Source organism: Salminus brasiliensis, chromosome 24 (genome assembly GCF_030463535.1).
Source record: "Salminus brasiliensis chromosome 24, fSalBra1.hap2, whole genome shotgun sequence".
Lineage (NCBI taxonomy): Eukaryota > Metazoa > Chordata > Actinopteri > Characiformes > Bryconidae > Salminus > Salminus brasiliensis.
The window spans coordinates 20,779,740-20,798,285 of NC_132901.1; the positions used below are offsets into that span (position 1 = coordinate 20,779,740).

The 18,546-nt window shown below is 41.3% G+C and overlaps 1 protein-coding gene across 20 annotated transcripts in view; it reads right to left on the reverse strand.

Moving 5' to 3' along the window:
• The window catches only part of LOC140547029 (neurexin-1a-like), a 495,217-nt gene that overhangs the window by 277,636 nt on the left and 199,035 nt on the right, over positions 1-18,546 (reverse strand). For all 20 annotated transcript variants that reach the window (XM_072670538.1, XM_072670515.1, XM_072670531.1 and 17 more), the window contains one exon: positions 2,972-3,175. In XM_072670538.1, the coding sequence (XP_072526639.1) occupies positions 2,972-3,175 (204 nt within the window). The remainder of the gene's footprint in view (positions 1-2,971; positions 3,176-18,546) is intronic.

The following is an 18,546-nucleotide window of genomic DNA, read 5'->3' on the forward strand; positions in this document are numbered from 1 at the left end:
TTATTTAACACATTATTAAATTAGTGCTCATTATCCACTCAAATGTAAATATAGTAAATAAACAATAAAGATATTATATTAAAATAATGCCCACATTATTTGCATTTAATAAACAACATACATTTTTCTGATATTTTAATTCTAATAAATAAAACAAATATTGATCAAATATTTTTTTTTTATTTAATAACATAATATGACATCTCTTTTTTTTTTTTTACACATCATCCAGGTCTTCATTTCACACTTTCATATATTATCATTATAATACCTAATTTTAGCAATTTTTATATAATAAATAACACAAGCTTATGTAGGTGTTTGTTATCCATTTGTAATAAGAATAAGACAGAAGTTACCAATTAATACAAATTTTAAACCTCAGCCCACAGAACGTGGCCTAAAAACGACTTCTTTCGGGCTGGTGCAGCTGCAGACAGTTGGTGCGTTAGCCTGTTTGCTGAAGTTTTGTTATCGATCACAGCCTCTCAGCTGCAGCAGCATATGGGAGAAGACGCTGACGTTGGAGGACTAATATGAATTTTGTCTAATTAGTGGAAAGGACAGAACACAGAGCCGTGTGCCGCTGGCAATCATTAGTGTGGGAGAGTATTAGTATGCGTTGAGAGTCTGGGTGAGTGAAACACATCAGACTGTGTGCAGGACTGTAAGCAATATTACAGCTAAAATGACTGCATTTAATTAGCATTTAGAGATTGGGGGACACGGCATACTTGGACAGAAGTGGCACCAGGACACACACCGTTGATGAGAGGCTCTTAAGGTACGACCACTTGAGAGACAGCTCCACTGACTTATAGTACAGCAATCCCACCATACATAGCTGTCGTCATTCCCACACTCAGATCGGAAAGTCTTTGATCAGCGAGTGGAGGAGGGACGTTTCTTCTGATCTAAGCTCAAATAGACATTCAAACACTAGGATAGGTTTTCAGACCACGTCCAAAAATGGCTTTTTTCTCGTCACTGCAGCTCTGGCTGAACTCAGACCACAGCAAACAATGACCGTTACTGTCCATCTCGGTTAGTCACGTCTGATCTAGCTCAACACTCTGAGGGAAAGGTGTTGCCTTGCGAGGTCCCATTCTGTATGGGACCTCACTACTACTTTGACTGAATTTCTAAATTGAGGTTCTATCCTGGTTGAATATGTGTCCATATGGTTCCTGTAAGGGTGGTAGAGGAAACTATTCTGTATTGTGAATGTTTCAAAAATCCAACCCAAAGTGTCCAACCCAAATCCAACCTTTGAGTAATTAGATATTTGTGTAGTATTTAAATCAATCATGTATAAAGCATATTGTTTATACTCAACTGTTTATGTATACTATTTAAATAACTTGCAGTATTATAATACTCTATATTTATAATATTATTTTAATTATTTTATAACTTAAACTACTACCCCTATACCTAATTACCCAAAGTTCTATAGAATATTTAATTTTTGGTTGAATTTCTGTGGCATTCAAATCAGAATAATTGACCTTCACAAAGTTCTACATAATAATTTTTAAAACTACTATATGATCTTTTTATTGAGCAATAATAGCAGTCTCAGTCTCACGTTTATTGTAATACCTCAAAAGCACTTTGTCTGATATTGTTTGTTAATTTGATAAAATGTTAGAGATTATGATTCTGCTGAAGTGCACAAGCTTTTATGCAAATAATCCTTTGGGGGCGATACAGTGCTCAAAGCTACATAGATTTATTTTAGATCTTAAAATTTAGTCTACAGATGAACAAGGAGTACAGTTTGGTTCAGTCCTCTGACCTGAACAACTTTGCAATTACTAGTTATGTCAGAAATGACACTCTTTTTCCAATATTTTAATTTGTTTTTTCAACGCAACAGCTTACTGTACCAAGGTCAAAATGTCAATCAGTGAACTCAATAAAACTTTTTTAAGGCCCCTAATTAACGGTCCTAACATATATAGATCTTCTGATCAACTAGGCTTCATCAGGGCTCATAGGCCTAAACTGCATTACGGCCCAAGAAGTTGGTTGTACTTTTCTATTTGTCATTTCTGAAATGATCTGCTTCATTTAAATTCAAATGTTTTTATTTCCTTAGTTATTTGTAATAAGGCCAATAACACTTTACATTCCCTAATCCCTTATTGTATTTGTAGCTTTTACTTTTATGACCTTGTTCTCTTTATTATTTCTTTACTTCCATGGGTACTGGTCTTAATGATGTACCAATCTTTACCAATGTGGACCTACAATTGCTTGTATTATACCTGCTATATAAAATACAGGTTGTATAAATTCTAGAAATTCTACCTACAAACTCAACTGCCCAATAATACATTACATGTTTCACATTTTAGTTGGATTTCTGTACCTCACAAAGCAGAAAAATTATTTTTACTTATTTTACAATTATTACTGTTGCATACATATAGTTCACATTCTTGCTTTCTTGGTTCTCTGGGTTTCTTTATTCTAGGTACTAAAACATTGCTTAATGAGATTCTGGTCTGCTTACAGGAACACTTTTGCGTTAATCAACCTAATTTCTACCTGCCATATCTAGCATAGCATAGTGGATAACCACAAGCCATGGAGACAGTCTCTCATACATGTCTTCAGACTTGTATTGTTAGAATGTGATTGGTGTAGATCCAAGTTCATGTTATTCTATTATAAATGATGAAACAGATGCTGTAAATTAGAGATTAGGTTGGAACATGTAGAATTTAAAGTCCAGCTGCTTCGAGTTTCGAGCAGCAAAGCAGCTCAGTAGGTTTTGAGATAATTCCCATTGTTCTGTCTGTAGCATTTGTAGCCATAATGTAGAGAACAACATCAGTACATGAGATTTTCCATTATTTGACTGTAGGTGTCAGTACAGATGTGTTTATGTGACACAGGCTCTAATGACCTTCATACAGTGTCATACAGTGTGTGTAATCAGGTATATGCATCTAAATGGTGCTACCTAGATTAATAGTCAGGCGGACGCGTCCGGTCTCCAACTCCAGTCGCAGGGTATCGGCCGAGTCCCGGGACGTGGTTGCCATGAGCACGCCATAGGCCCTCTGTGACCGAAATCTCAACGTCACGTCCTCGGCCTCAGTGTGCATCGCCACTGGCAACTGGATCTTCATGAACTTACTGCCGTCGTAGCTCAGGATGGTAGCATCTGCAGGCCAGGAACAGAGATCAGGAGTTAAGTTAGATTTGAACTATTTCATTAAGCTTAGTTCAAGCATGAGGATTCCACAATTGCTCTAAAAATACTAAAAGCTTCTTCAAGTAGAAAAAGTGGACAATCAATGGACCAGCTTCACTGGACTGTGGGTATGATGAATATTTGCAATAAAGACCCGATGGCTTAAAACAAGCAAAAAACACAGCAATATTAAGTAGTTCAGCCAAACAATCCGATTTGCACACTTTCCACCCCTCATATAGCCAGTCACACAAGACATTTCTGGTCCTTAAAGTTTGCTCCTTAAGTTCTGTGCTGGAGCTACAAGGGCTACTGAAGCTAACAAGTAATGGAAACAAATGAACACCAGTTAGCACTGTGCCAACTGCATGCCTAAATTACCCATTCACACCAAGGTTATGAGGAGAGTTCCAGTCTGGGCTGCTTTTGGAAGTGAGGCGCAATACAAGACAGCCAATTTCGGAGTTTAGTCTTAAAGACACAGTACAAAAAACAGCCCGTTTAATTATTAGATATAGTCATAAGAAAGCCTTTTAATGGGAAGAGTAAAGTTTTTACAGTCAGATTTTAGCAAATAATAAATGCTATAAAATGTTTTGAGATGATTGACAGCTCTAATGACAGAGTGGACAGTGAACTTTTTTATTAAACCTAAAGCCAGACGAAATCACTGTTCATCTACTTTATATGTGCTTATAATGGTCAAAGTACAACCCTGTTACACCCATTATCAATTGGTATTTATTGTATAATGATGATTATTAAGATCAATCAGACAAGTTGTGGCATGGCAAGCTCATTTGTGTTTGACGTGTTCAAGCATTGTTCACATACCACTGTGCTATGATTCAAACAAAGACATCTAATTGTGCGTGACGGGGTGGTTGAAGCGGCGGTGCTATTCTTTAGATATCATTAAGGGGGGTTACTCTTGTCATTGTGGTGAAAGGGAGCGAAAGGACTAGCTTGCTGGAACGCTAACCACTCATAGACATGCGTCCTCTCAGCAAGGAGGATAGCGTAGACTGTCACATGCCCGTCACGACACGGCTATGACCCATGGTGTCATGTCCCATCCGAATTACAGCCGCCGCAGGAATACAGCAAATATATGTTCAACATTAAGAACAGGCGGAGTTAGCTCTGAGGCATCATCCATAATTCAGCCCTACTTGGAATTCAAGCTGTCTTTCCCTCTTCTCCACGTACTGTATATACAAACTCCTAAATGGAAGTAAACAAGCCGTCTAGCACGGAAACGCCTGGAGACAATCCTGATATTGGAGGCTACGCCGCCGAGATGGAGTAATCTTGGAGCTGCCTTTCAAAAGCCCAGCACCACATCTGTACCAGCAAACGGTGAAAACGTGAGCGCCCTGCTAAGAGCGCCGCAGCCCGTGCCGTGTTTTACATAATGAAAACATAGCCGACGACTCATTGTTAGATTACATACATCAGGTGTCATGAGCAGGGCAGCTCAGCAGACTTAATAAGGCAGCTTGTTCAGAGGCCACACGAGTTCTGTTGACTGATTCATAGGATAATTACTGCCTGGCTAACTGGGGTTACAGAGTACGAGATGCTGGAGATAAAAACGGCCTTGTACCGTAAGTTATGGCGGCATTACTGTCATTTAGAACTGTTCGCAGATAAATAAATGGAAAATGGACTGGGATGCACAGAAATAAATCAATTTATTTTGTTTATTGCATTTAGAATCCACCCCACACATGGCCCCCAAGGGACAGAGGTCTGCAAAAGCCTGGCCATTGGCTTTCAAAAACAGTCTCATAGAGATCAGCTGCTTTTTCATTACTTATTAATGCACTGAAAGCTCAAACAGCATGCTCCAAAAATGGTATTAAGTAGTACTTAAACAAGGTTCTCTGACTGATAATGACAAAGGAACCCTTTTTGGTGCCATGCAAAGCCATCTACCAAAGGTTTCACCAATTTGAAGAACGTTTTAACGAGACAATGGACCATTTAAGCATCAGAACTGTTGACTTGGTTATGAAAGCTCAAGCGAAAGTTCTACAAGGAGACTCTAATGCAACGTCACCTTTCTTCAGCCAATCTCCAGCCTCCAGCTGTGTTAAAAGATCTCGAATTACACATTTTTTGCTGTTGCAAGATCTGCGAGAGTCCCAGTGGTGCAAGACCTGGGCTGACTACAGGACCTACGCCAAAGACAATCAACAGTTCTAACTTGCCAACATTGAGTCTTTCTTCTGGTAGAAATGTGTAGAACAACTGCCTTTATTAAAGAAGGCAGAACCCTTCACAAGAACCCTTTTAGTGGTTATTATTATTATTATTATTATTATGTCTTGTCCTGGACTAGGTATAATTTCAAAGATGTGCCATTCGTTGTTTTAGAGGTGTTTGATGGGCTCATGTGTTTGATTTGTTTATGCAGTTTTATATTCTGCACTTTAATTAGGAAATAGTGGTTTTGCATGTAGTGTCCAGAAGGTCTTTTGGTCGGTCCATACGTTTCCTAGTCAGCACTCTAGGTAGCCAATGCCTCCCAGTCAAGGTAACAGTGAATCTACCCAGGATCATTTGGTGCAAAGCAGGAATATCCCCTGGACAATCACCACCACAGGGTACCACCTAGAGGCAACTTGGAAAAGTCAACAACCGAAGCAAGGATCGAACCCGTGATCTCAGGCTCGTGAAGCTGTGTGGCCCACACACTACCTGCTGACTGACAGTCAAAGTCATTGTCTAAGTACTAAATTGCCACCTAGGTGTAAGTGAATGGGTGTGGGTGGTAGCCTGGACTGGCACCTTGTCCAGGATGTATTCCTGCCTTGCATCCAGTGATTCTGAGTAGGATCTGCCACGCTAACCAGGAGGAAGCAGATAATATCATGGATGGATAGATAGTTGGACAATGTGATACTGAGTCAGTGTTGAAGTACAACCCCGTTACACCAATTATCAACTGGTATTTATTGTATTCATTGCACAAATATTTGGGTAAAATACTACACAATTCAGCCTGATGACCTCATGGCATTAGCGTGGATGCTAACTAACTTTTTTGAGCATTTGTTAAGTTTATAATAAAAACTCAACCCTGTTACTTTCAACTCTGTTACTCAGTCGACGCACTGTCAGAAAATAAACTGGTTTGAATTAGCATGTGTTTCTATTCTGTGTTTCTAAAGTGATAAAAATAAATAAATAAATAAAAAGTTTCATTTTGGAGAGTAACTTGTGCTTAACGGCAGCCCAGTTGTGAAATCAACCAGATAACACTGATCATCCAGCTTTCAGGACACACCACTGACTAACAGCAACAACACTATTTCTGTGTTCCAGCAAGGAGAAGTCTGAACTCCTGCGGGAAAAAAAAGCTTTGCACGTCTTGTTTTTTAGCCTCCAGCCTTGCCTGCATTTGTAATTCTGTCAAAGTATTGCAGAAAAGAATAACTCTATTAAGTGTTGGGTAGTAAAAGAATACATAAAAGCAAAACACTAAGTAATCTGTAACAGATACAGTGTGAAAGTAAGTAATTGGATTACAGGTACAGTTTAGAAACACTAGCAGGGATACATTACAGCCGTAAAAAAGGGTCACTACTCTTACCCAGTTTGTTTGCAATAGAGTGACCCAGCATGTGTTTGTAAGAGGCAGGTGATGTGGCTGGCCCTGGATTTCTTTCTCTTTTGTGACACAAACCAAGCTAGTTGAGCGTAACAGTGCCCCCCGGTGGAGAATCATGAGTCTGAGGGTGCAATCCTAGCACAGCAATTTTCCAAAAACATTTTTTAGTACCAGCAAACCAGCTGAACCGTTGCGGCTTTCATAATGAAAACATAGCCAACGACTCATTGTTATATTACATACATCAGGTGTCATGAGCAGGGCAGCTCTTAATAAGGCAGCTTGTTCAGAGGCTTATGTTGACTCATTTGTATGATAATTACTGTCTGGCTAACTGCGGTAACAGAGTACAAGATGCTGTAGATGAAAACGACCATAAGTTATGGCGGCACCCCCAACCCCCGTGGAAAATGATGAGTTTGTAGGTGCCATATCAGCACAGCATGCATTATGAAAATAGATCAAATTTGATAAAAATGTGAGCAAATTCTTCCAGCAGCAGTAAAGATTCTCTCAGCTTCAAAAGACCCTAACACTCCAATTTAAGGAAACATTTGAAGGTAAGAAAATTGCCATTGACTCATTGGCTGTCTTTCTGTTTGCTAAACGAGTGTTCAGGTGTATTTTTGTGTAATATCTCAGTAACTTGATAAATAATAGGGATGTTCCAATCTGATCCAGGTGACTCGGGTGATCCAGGCATTTTTCATGGATCAGATATCCGCTTTTAAGATTCAGATCAACTTCAGATCTTTAGGATTGTAGTAGCAGAGTGCCATCTGAAATATAGATGCAGATGAGTCCTGACCAGTTAGAACAGTTAGAAATCAGCTGTTCCACTGTCCCCTAAATCATTTACCATCAAGTGCCAACATGTCCAGATCAGGCCAGCCTAGCAAGTTAAGCCCAAACACAGACCTCAAGATGAGTGAAGAAGTCTTCAACTGTCCTAAAATGTCATTACAGGACCTACAGGTTGCTCTCTCACCACAGCTGGTGACAAAGTAAAGCATCTACCATCAGAAAGAGACAGAGCTAGTTTGATCTTAATGGGAGGTGTGCAAGGAGGAGACCTTTGCTGTCAAAAATAAAAGAAAACTCACGAGGCTGGACTCAAGGGCTAGACTCAAGATTCATCGGTCCTGGTCTTTGTCTGGCCCACTTTGGTCCTGTCCCAATTCTTTTTTTTCTTTTTTTTTTTTTAAAGAAAAAATTATATGTACTAAATTCTGCACACGACTGTATGTGTTTTTGGTTGTAACAACTGTGCTCTGGGATACTGAGGCTCTTTAACTGGTGAGTCTCATGTTTTTGAGGGATAGCGACAATATCAGACAGACGTATCAATCAGACAAAGCTCAACCCTGTGGAAGCTGGTGTGGTCCAGTCACGGAGGGGTCTCTGATCAGGGTAATTATTTACATGCCGCTGTCAGAAGCAGGAAAGGTGAGGGAAAACTGTGGTGGGACACTTTTGGGAAAATTGGGTCTTGTTTGTGTTAAGAAAACTTGTCACTTCCCGAGTTTGACCTGCACTCTGTCAGATTTCATTAGGGGAGTGGACACGCCTGGCCTGGCCGGCACCTTTCTGACCATCTGCATCCACAGCGCACACCTTCTCCTCTCCTGCGGCGGGAGAGCAGCGGGATAATTAAACAGGAGAGCGTGAGGGAGGATGCTTGGGACACGGGGAGGAAACAAACTGCTTCGTCTGTTTAATTAAAATCTGTCTGTTTTTTGTTTTGTTTTTTTTCTCCCCAACAGAAGGAACACTGCATCATTTACTACCCCCTTTACACACACACATACACACACACACACACACACACACAATCTGACTTGACTTGCGCAGTTCTCAGTTATTATCTGACTGCTCTCATATTTAGCCTGAATGCTGGAGTATTTTAGATTCAGCTGTTTTACATCCTCAGTTTTTATTCCATCATTTTTGTATTCTTTATATTAGTCCTTATTTATTTATTTGACTTTCTTTTTTCTGTCTTACTTTATTTTTCTTTATGTATTTATTATTTAATTCTTTTTTTCTTTCTTTTTTATTTTTGTTTTCAATTTTTATCACACTTTCTTTTTCATTTATTTACTCATTTACTCATTTCTTTGTGCCGCAGCTCTGTATTCCTGCACTGCGCACTCTGTTTACGTACGAGATGCTGTTTACTACACCAGACTGGCCTACCCACACTCCTGAACTCAGTGTTTACTCTTCATTTAATTTCACACCACATCCATCACTGCTCTACATATCTATTCTATTTACAGTTAGTTTAGTAACTTCGTTTGGACCTTAATCACCCAGCCTTCAGGAACACATTTGCACATACACATATTTGTATTTGTGTCATTTAGTATTATTATATCTACGGTCCTTGCACTCCTGTATGTCCTACCTATCCTGCACTGGAGAGCTGTATTTGTATAGTGACAAAGTTTTTTTCAACTTTTTCTTACTTTGTTTTTTTTATCTCTTTACTTATTTCTTATTTTCCTTTTTTCCTTTTTTCTGGCTCTTATTTTCATTTTTCTCCTTTAAAACACTTTAAAACACAAGAAGAGAAACTTTCTTCTTCTTTCGTTCTTTTTTTCTGTCCATTTATGTTTCTTTTTTCATGTCTTCCTTAATCCCTTCCTCTTCTCTTTCTTTACCTTCATAACTTTATATATTTTTTTGGTTTTCACATGCTTTCTTTTTTCTTTCTTTCTTTCTTTCTTTCTTTCTCTCTTTTTTCTTTATACCACACTTCCCATCTTTCTTACTTTATTCTTTATTTCTCTCAATCTTTATTTATTTATGTCTACATTTATTTATATCTACTTTATGTATTTATGAATACATACCTTACTTGTCTTTTATTACTCTTTCTTTCTTTCTCCTCTTTTGTTTCTTTCATATTTGTTTTTTTAATTCCTTCCTTCTTTCCGTTCTTTCTTTCATTCTTTTTTTTTATTTTTTTTCCTTTTTTTTCTAAACCTTAAAAAAGTTTAGTCAATCTTAAAATCTTAAAAAAAGAGTCAGATTTATTGCATACATAAGGGCATATACATATATATACTTCATAGTGTCTTCAAAGTTTCATATCTTGCATCCAAAAAGTTGCTCTGAGAACGCAGTTCAATCATTGACGGTGTAAAGCACACCTAGCTCCTCTACTGACTGAAACTGTGGAACTTCTCCTCCGTATGAACGTCTGTAGAAGGCCAGAGGGTGTTAATTGTACCCTGCTCGGGTTCTTCTGGTCTTTATGCTATGCATGATTTGTTTCTGGGTCTTTCTCCTCTCTCTCTTTCTCTCTCTCTCTCGTTCATTCTTTCCCCTCGTAGTGCCATATGCAGTGGTTGGGCTTTGCCACAGGGTGGAACGCCATGCATGGATAAGTGAGCGGCAGGCTAATTCTTTTGACAGCTCCTCAGCCTGCTGGTGCTGGCTCGAGCATACTAGCAAAGCAGCAATCTGGAGACATCACAACAGCTGGCTACAAGCCAGAGTCCGAGCAAGCAGAAAGAGAAAGAGGAAAAGAGAGAGAGTGTGTGTGTGTGTGTGTGTGTGTGTGTGTGTGTGTGTGTGCGCAAGAGAGAGAGACCCCTCTTCACTGTGACACCCACATGTCTGGCACTGTATGCTGAAAGCTACTGTCTTATGTAACTCTCAGTATATATGCCTCGGGGTAGCGTTAGCAGCCAGCTCCGTTTTATCATGTATTTAGCGGCAAAGCTTGACAGCTGGCTTCTCGCTGTCTGACTACACCAAATCTGAGGCTTTCAATCAGTTTCTAGGCAATATATATGTTTCCTAGGCTGTATGTGCTTCTAAAAAGACTAGCAATGCTGGCTGTTACACTGAAAACGATGTGTCCAAATGTTTACAGAAACCCCATCTAATGAATGCATTCAGCTACTTTAGGTTGCACCCATTGCAATTCTCCCATTGGAGAATAGGACTCTAGAGCAGATAAACATCATGAACCTGTTGGCACCATACCTAATGCCAGGTGAGGGCTAAGTATTGAGCTGTGGAGCAGTGGAACTGTGTTCTCTGGAATGATGGATGGTGCTCCATCCAATACTGACAATCTTGTGGCTGAATGCAATCAAACCCTTACAGCAATGCTCCTCCAAAATGTAGTAGAAAGCCATCCCTGAAGTTTAGAGATGGTTACTTTAACAAAAGCAGGATAAAGGCTTTTCTAATACTCTTGATTTTGGAAGAAACTATGAATGAGCAGGTGTCCCAATACTTTTGTCCATAACAGTTTTGCGAATGATCAGACTGAAGTCACTTGACACATATTCTCCCTCAGCACAAATATATTTTATATAATATTGGGGTCTGAAGGTAGAATGGTAGCTATGAGACTAATGTAGCTAACAAGTTATCAAAGCCAGCGTAAATCAGTTAGCATAATTGAACCTGCATGCAGAATACAGCCTGAGAACAAACCAAAATAGCAGGTGTGCCTTAGACCAAATCTGATCTGGACCAAACAAGAGACACTATAGAGAGAAAAGTATTGGGACACAGAGACATTACATAATAGTGGGCTAGTTTGAGTCAGTTTTGAACAAACCTTTAGCGCTCCAGTGGACTGAGGTGCTCCTACTATGACCCAAGGAGTGATGGTTCACATACTGGGTAATGCTGCCTGCCATCAGCAGCTGGAGCCAGAGAGAGCACAATCAGCCTTGCTCTCTCCAGGTGGGTAAATGTCTCTTTTTCTTCCCCCACATACAATGCTAACTTCAGTGCAATGCATGTGCACCTGCTGGGCGATATATCACAGCTGGGTACCTGGCACTTTCTGGTGACGCTGCATTGGTGGCAGGAGCATTGCATGTGACAGTAATGCTCCTGGAGGAGAGTAATACTCGCATTAGTGAGTACTACGTGGAGAGTACTGACGAGTTGGTTGGTCTATGATGTTAAACGCACCTCAAAATCCACAACAGACTACCTCAAGAGGTCCAAGCTGAAAGTTTTGTCATGACTCTCACAACCCCCCGACCTGAACATCATCAGAAGCCTGTGGACAGACCGCAAAAGTACCCTCCAAACCCTCAACTACTTTTTTAAATCAGTATTTTTTCAGTATATTTCTTTTCTTATTGTCCTTCACTGAGGTCCTGGATACATAGCGCATGATCTTCCATAAGCAGAAACTATCAACACTTAATCAGAGTTTCATCACCAGTGGATCAGGACAACAGCAGCGTGCCGCAGTCCTTTTTCGCTGCCGCAAGTGTGAAGGGAAGGAATTAGTGGTGTGAGACAGGGCTGCGGTTGGGAATTCAGAAGGAAGAGGTTGAAGGAAGCTGTGAGATGAAAACACATTGCATCAGACAACACACTTTCACATTTGACCAAACAGCTATTAATAGTGGATGCGCCTGTATGTTAAAAAACCATACACTGAGCTGTGCCATCTGTTCCAGTGGAACATAAAGCCAGAAGAAAGCCCTCTGAACTGTCAGACTGAGATCACCCACAATATACTGCACACTAGCGACTGCACATTAGTACTCCAGTAAGCTCCAGTATACTCTTAAAAATGGTTCCTTGAGAGATGCCATACTGTAGAAGAACCCACATTCGGTTCCAGTAAGAGCTGTGTTGAAGGATGGAGCACCCTATGTCCAAATTTTTGCGGACACTGCTTTCTAATGGATGCATTCAGCTATTTTAAGTTGCACCAATTGCTGACCCAGATGTGCAAATACACACACACACCAAACCTATTGGCACAATAGCACTGAGCTGTGGAGCAGTGGAATTGTGCTCCATCCAATACTTTCTGGAGGTTGGCGAGCTGGGGTGTTGATGAGGTGGGGTGGTGATCACCCAACTTCATGACCTTACAAACGCTTACATCACTGGATGCGATTAAATCCTCACAACAATGCTTGCCTGGACAGTAGAGACAGTTACTCCAACAAAATCAGGACAAACACTTTTATAATATCCTTGATTTTACCCTTGAAGAAACAAGGAATGAGTAGGTGTCCCAAAACTTTTGTCCATATAGTGTACATTTCCCAGTTGGCAACAACAGGCTATTGCTTTTGGCCTTAATCTGGTAGAAGCTAAAAGAGTTATCTGAAGGTAGAGGAAATCTGACTGCCCACACAGCTTTGTGGTTTTGGATCTACAGCTGGAGAAGAGGCAATAGAACTGGGCCTTAAGGCAGATTTTGGAGACTCTGGGGTCCCTACATGACTACCTCAGCTCCTGTCTTAGCGAGTGTACCTCTATATTTGATTACAGCGTTGTAGACCTCCTGTATTTCTCAACTCAGTGAAAACTCAATTTTTGTATTTTGGAGAGAGTCTTAATGCCGGCTGTGGGCAGGTGCAGCTACTCTAGAAAGGATGAAAGTGTTTCCCAAATCTTGTCCGCTAGTACCCCCTGTCCTGCACTCGTGTTTAATGTTTTCCTGCTGGAAGACTCCCAATTCAACTAAGGAGGGGCTTGTTAATGAGTTGGATCAGGTGTGTTGGGAGCAGGAAAAACACTAAGCATGATTTGCCCCCCTCCCCTCAACTCCCCCACTCCCCACACACTCCCCCTACAGACCTGCACTTAAAAATTCCAGCTCTTGTTGTGTTGCTACCTGATCCGATCTGTGTCACCTGCCTGATTTGGACTGTGCATGCATGGAACTTCACACAGAATGACAACGGTCAATCCGAAGATATTAATATAGATATTAGAGATTGTTGATACCCGAGCTGCGTAGCCTGAAATCTCTGATAATGTATTCTGAATGATCAAGAAGAGGTTGTTTATAAAAATGATCTCAATCCTTTTTCTACACGTACTCTGGTGCAATTCGTTAGAGTAAGCATGAACGCCACTTTTCCAACTCTGGTGGGTCTCGACCTGTTTCTATACAAACTCTGGTGTGAACCCTGCCTTTCCAACTCTGGTGGGTCTCGACCTGTTTGTAGACAAGCTCTGGAGCAGTTCGTTAGAGTAAGCGTGAACACTGCCTTTCCAACTCTGGTGGATCTCAACCCATTTCTATACAAACTCTGGTGTAAACCCTGCCTTTCCAACTCCGGTGGTTCTCGGCCCGTTTGTAGACAAGCTCTAGTGCGAACCCTGCTTTTCCAACTCTGGTGGGTCTCGACCTGTTTCTATACAAACTCTGATGTGAACCCTGCCTTTCTAACTCTGGTGGCTCTCGGCCCGTTTGTAGACAACCTCTGGAGTGGTTCGTTTGAGTATGCGTGAACACTGCCTTTCCAACTCTGGTGGGTCTCTACCCATTTCTACATGAACTCTGAGTGGGCCACTGAGAAGCAGAAGTCGAACACCTTCAAATTCCTCACTACTCACATCAGCAAAGATCTCAACTAGTCACACAGTACATCTCATAAGGGAATGAAGTTACAGAAGCATTTGCACTTCCTGTACAAGTGGAAAAAGGCTGGAAAAGTTTGGCCTGCCAATTCAACTTCTTAGCTTCAACTTCTACAGGGATCCCATCAAGAGCATTCTCACCACAGGGCAGCTCAATCTGGTGTGGGAACTGCTCTAAACTGGACTGAAAGGCTCTCCAGAGGGAGGTAAAGACTTCAGAGCCATCAGAGGAGCATAGCTGCAGGGCATTTATCACACCAGGGTCATCAGAAGAGCACACACAACATCATTTAGGACACAACCCTCCCCTAACAGTATTCTCACACTCCTGCCATCAGGGAGATGGTACAGCAGTGTGAACCACTAGACTCAGGAACAGCTTTTAGACACAGGCAATCAGACTTGTGAACAACTACCACTAACACAAGACTTCTAGCATTTTCCACATGTGTGAGGAGCTCCAGTGCACTCACATACATGCTGTTGCTGGCATGCAAAAACTGTACATTTACATTTACGGCAATTAGCAGACGCTCTTATCCAGAGCGACTTACAAAAGTGCTTTGCTTTTTACCCAAGAAAAAGTTTGAAAAGGCTAAAATTCAAAGACACCTCCAAGTTTAGACTCTACGAGACACAAGTCAATAGGGTGACCACTCTACTATTCGCCTAGGTATTCTCTGAAGAGGTGGGTCTTCAGTCTGCGTTTAAAGACATTCGTTCCACCACTTCCGTGCAGGACAGAAAAAAGTCTGGACACTTGTCTTCCGTGGGTTTTGAGGGATGGCGGGTCGAGCCGAGCCGTACTTGAAGCTCGAAGGGCTCTTGGTGCAGATCGGCTTTTGACCATTGCCATTAAGTACGGAGGGGCTGGTCCGTTCTTGGCTTTGTAGGCCAGCATCAGGGTTTTGAATCTGATGTGGGCAGCAGCTACAGGAAGCCAGTGAAGAGAGAAAGCAGCAGTGGAGAGACATGGCTGAATTTAGGAACATTGAAGACGACCCGTGCCGCTGCATTCTGGATAAGTTGCAGGGGTCTGATGGTGTGCAGGGGGAGACCAGCTAGAAGAGAGTTGCAGTAGTCAAGTTTTGAAATGATGAGAGACTGAACAAGCACAAGGCGGCCTCTCTAGAGAGGAATGGACTGTACATTTTTTAGACAAAAAAACTATGCAAATTTTAATGTAGTGGAACCTTGACCCCAAGTCTGACGCGCCTTTTGCTTTCTATGCTCTGTAAACATAGCTAGAAACTCCATAGCTCTCATGAATTTCCTGCTCCCTAGAAGGCTTAATACTAAAGCTAAGGTTTAATGCTGCCTACGTTAGAGGTATGCAACCTACTTTTAATTTGCCTAAAACTCATTTTTGTGCCATTTGTTTTTACATTTATAGCTCAATATTTATTGTTTGGACTGGTACCTTGTCCAGGGGTATTTCTTTTACCTTGCACCCAGTAGTTCCCAGTAGATTTCAGACCCCCTGTGACCCTGACCAAAAATAAATGAACAATAAGACATTTTTTTAGCCAGAATCCAGGTTTTGTTAATGCTCTGTAATACTAATTGTCCAACCCTGCAACAGTATCAGCTAAAAAGGATAGCCTTTGTGACCGGACCATAGGTCATTTGATTGCAGTTGATTTCGGAAAGAAAGGAAAACACACCCAACCCTAAGCAATACCAGCAAAGCCCTACACCTCATTATCCCCCACTACAGCTTCCACAAGCCGGTTTATCAGGCTTCTGTTGGAAAAATCCATTACAAAAGAGCAGCCGCCCAACCCTCTGAACTCCAGAAGCTGTTTTTCAAAGAGTGTTGGTGTAATAGAGCGTCCAGCGGAACCTTCCACACATCTATTACTGTACGAAGGTGCAAAAAATATAACATGAAGAAAAAAAGAAAGAAAGAGGAGGAAAGCTGACATAAGGTCTTGGAATGAGCAGAAACCATTTACATTATAAATGCCACCTAGCGTCGCGTTTATATCCGTCCAGCAGACCAATCTGGATCCTGCAATGGCTGGCCTGTCAGGACTGTGCCATATGGGAGCTGACAAACCGTACGGAGAGAGGTTAGTACATTTTGGGAAAATCTTGCAGAGCGCTGCAAAAATAAAGTGATTCACAGGCGTGTGGAAGTTAATGTAAGAGGGTCAGATTTATTACGTAAAGAAAAGGGCATCTGTAGCGGCAATTCTTCTGCAGGGGGTCAGAAATTCATTCTTTATAGGAGCTCGCATCGCATACTTTGAAAGTATCTCATAGCGTAGCTCAAACTTTGGCACTTCCTATACAGCTCATTCCTCAGTTCTCAGTAATGTAGAAGAACCTTTGAAAAAGATGGTGTAAGGTGTAACTGTACTGAACACAGCATATATAAACTCACTGGCCGCTTCATTAGAAACCCAACCTTTCACCTCCACCTTGCTGGGGTACAGCTAGAACAGTCCATCTGCTGATGCACAGTTTGCATTGGTAATTCTCTATTCGTTCATCAGTGGTCAGTTTCTGACTACAGGTTGGCTCTTGATTGGATATTTTTGAATAGGTGACCACCCCTAACCCATCCTTAACTCCAAAAAAGTAGTCAGTGAATCGATATACTGGGTAAGTGTTTCCAATAAAGTGACTAGTAAGTGGAGGTACACGGTGGGTGTTTCTAATAAAGTGGCCAGTGACTGAAAGTACAAGGTGGGTGTTTCTAATAAGGTGACCAGTGAGTGGAGGTCCATGGTGGGTGTTTCTAATAAAGTGGCCAGTGAGTTGAGGTACAAGGTGGGTGTTTCTAATAAAGTGGCCAGTGGCTGGAAGTATAAGGTAGATGTTTCTAATAAAGTGGCCAGTAATTGAAAATACAAGGTGTGTGCTTCTAATAAAGTGACCAGTGAGCTGAGGTACAATATGGGTGTTTCTAATAAAGTGGTCAGTGGCTGGAAGTACAAGGCAGGTGTTTCTAATAAATTGTCCAATAGGTGGACATTTCACAGTTCTAATAAAGTGGATAAAGAGTGGAAGTATAAAGTAGAAGTTTCTAATAAAGTGGCAGTTCTCATGGTATAAGCACTGATATAGCATAAGGCTGCAATATGCCAACGAGGCATCTAATGAGGCATGTTGCCAGCATGCTGACCAATCACAGTCCCAGATTCATTCAGATGATCCAACCGACACTGATGTGACATTAAACTACCAGAATATGGAAGTGCTGCCTTAATTAGCTTTCTAAATGCAGCCATTTCATTGCTGGCATGCTAATTAGCTAATTAGCTCCATCTGGGATCAGTTTATCTGAGTAAATTTGTTTTTCACAAAAGCACAATACTTCTTTCATGGACCTTAAATATCACAATTTGACGTTTCCCTCAGTATCGTTCAACCCTGCAGTGTCTCTGAGCCTTCCACTGCAGCCTACAGTGCTAATCTGTCGGTGTCTTAATCAGACACTTCTGGGGGTCATTACTGAACCGGGCCAGCTGTAAAGGCCAGTATCTGCTGGCCAAAAATGGCGTCAGTCACCTCTCGGGCTTCTGCCTTCTAGACACTGGAGCTCCAGCAAACAGCTTGGACTCGACAAACAAATCAGAGGAGATGAAACCGAACAGAAAAGCAAATGAAACAGCAGTGCACGCCGCCGTTTCGCTCGGAGGCCGACTCCACGCCTGCGAGGCGACGCAATTACAATAAACAGCAACATCTGCCACAGTGCACACGGGCCAGTTTGGCAAGACATCGCCTCTCAGGCACACATCAGCCAAGTGGGAGCGAGCTCTGTCTAATTACACTCCCAGGGACACACACATACACACACCGACAGAAAGGCAGATTCAGAAACTCTAAACCAATTACACTTTTCCACACAGACGAGCGGCACCATGACAGAAAGGTTAAGAGGTCACATCTTCCCCCCACCCCCCCTCCCGTTTCGACACTGGAGCGATATTCAGTCCACTAATAAACCAACTGTTACAAAGCTTAATGAGATACTGTTAGCAATTCCGGCTTTCAGTTTGCATGATGACACACATGCACATATTCGCATACATATTCTGACACTCAAGAAGAAGTAAGCGGCATGTGACACAGATTTGCCGAATCAAATTTTATACCATAAGAAATCTATTACCACCCTGTTAAGCCTAAAGCTTGTATCTTGCAAAGAATGGAAGTGACAGCTAAAGCTGGAGCTAATTTCACATTCTTTCCAAACTATGATATGGATACAGGACCACCAGCATTTTATCTGACTGTCAGATTTCCTCTGCTTTCAAAAGTCCCAGGTTTTGTTCCAGGGAAAACTGTATATAAATATTTTACATTTCTGCACTAATTTGTATCCTGATATTCCCAAATGTGG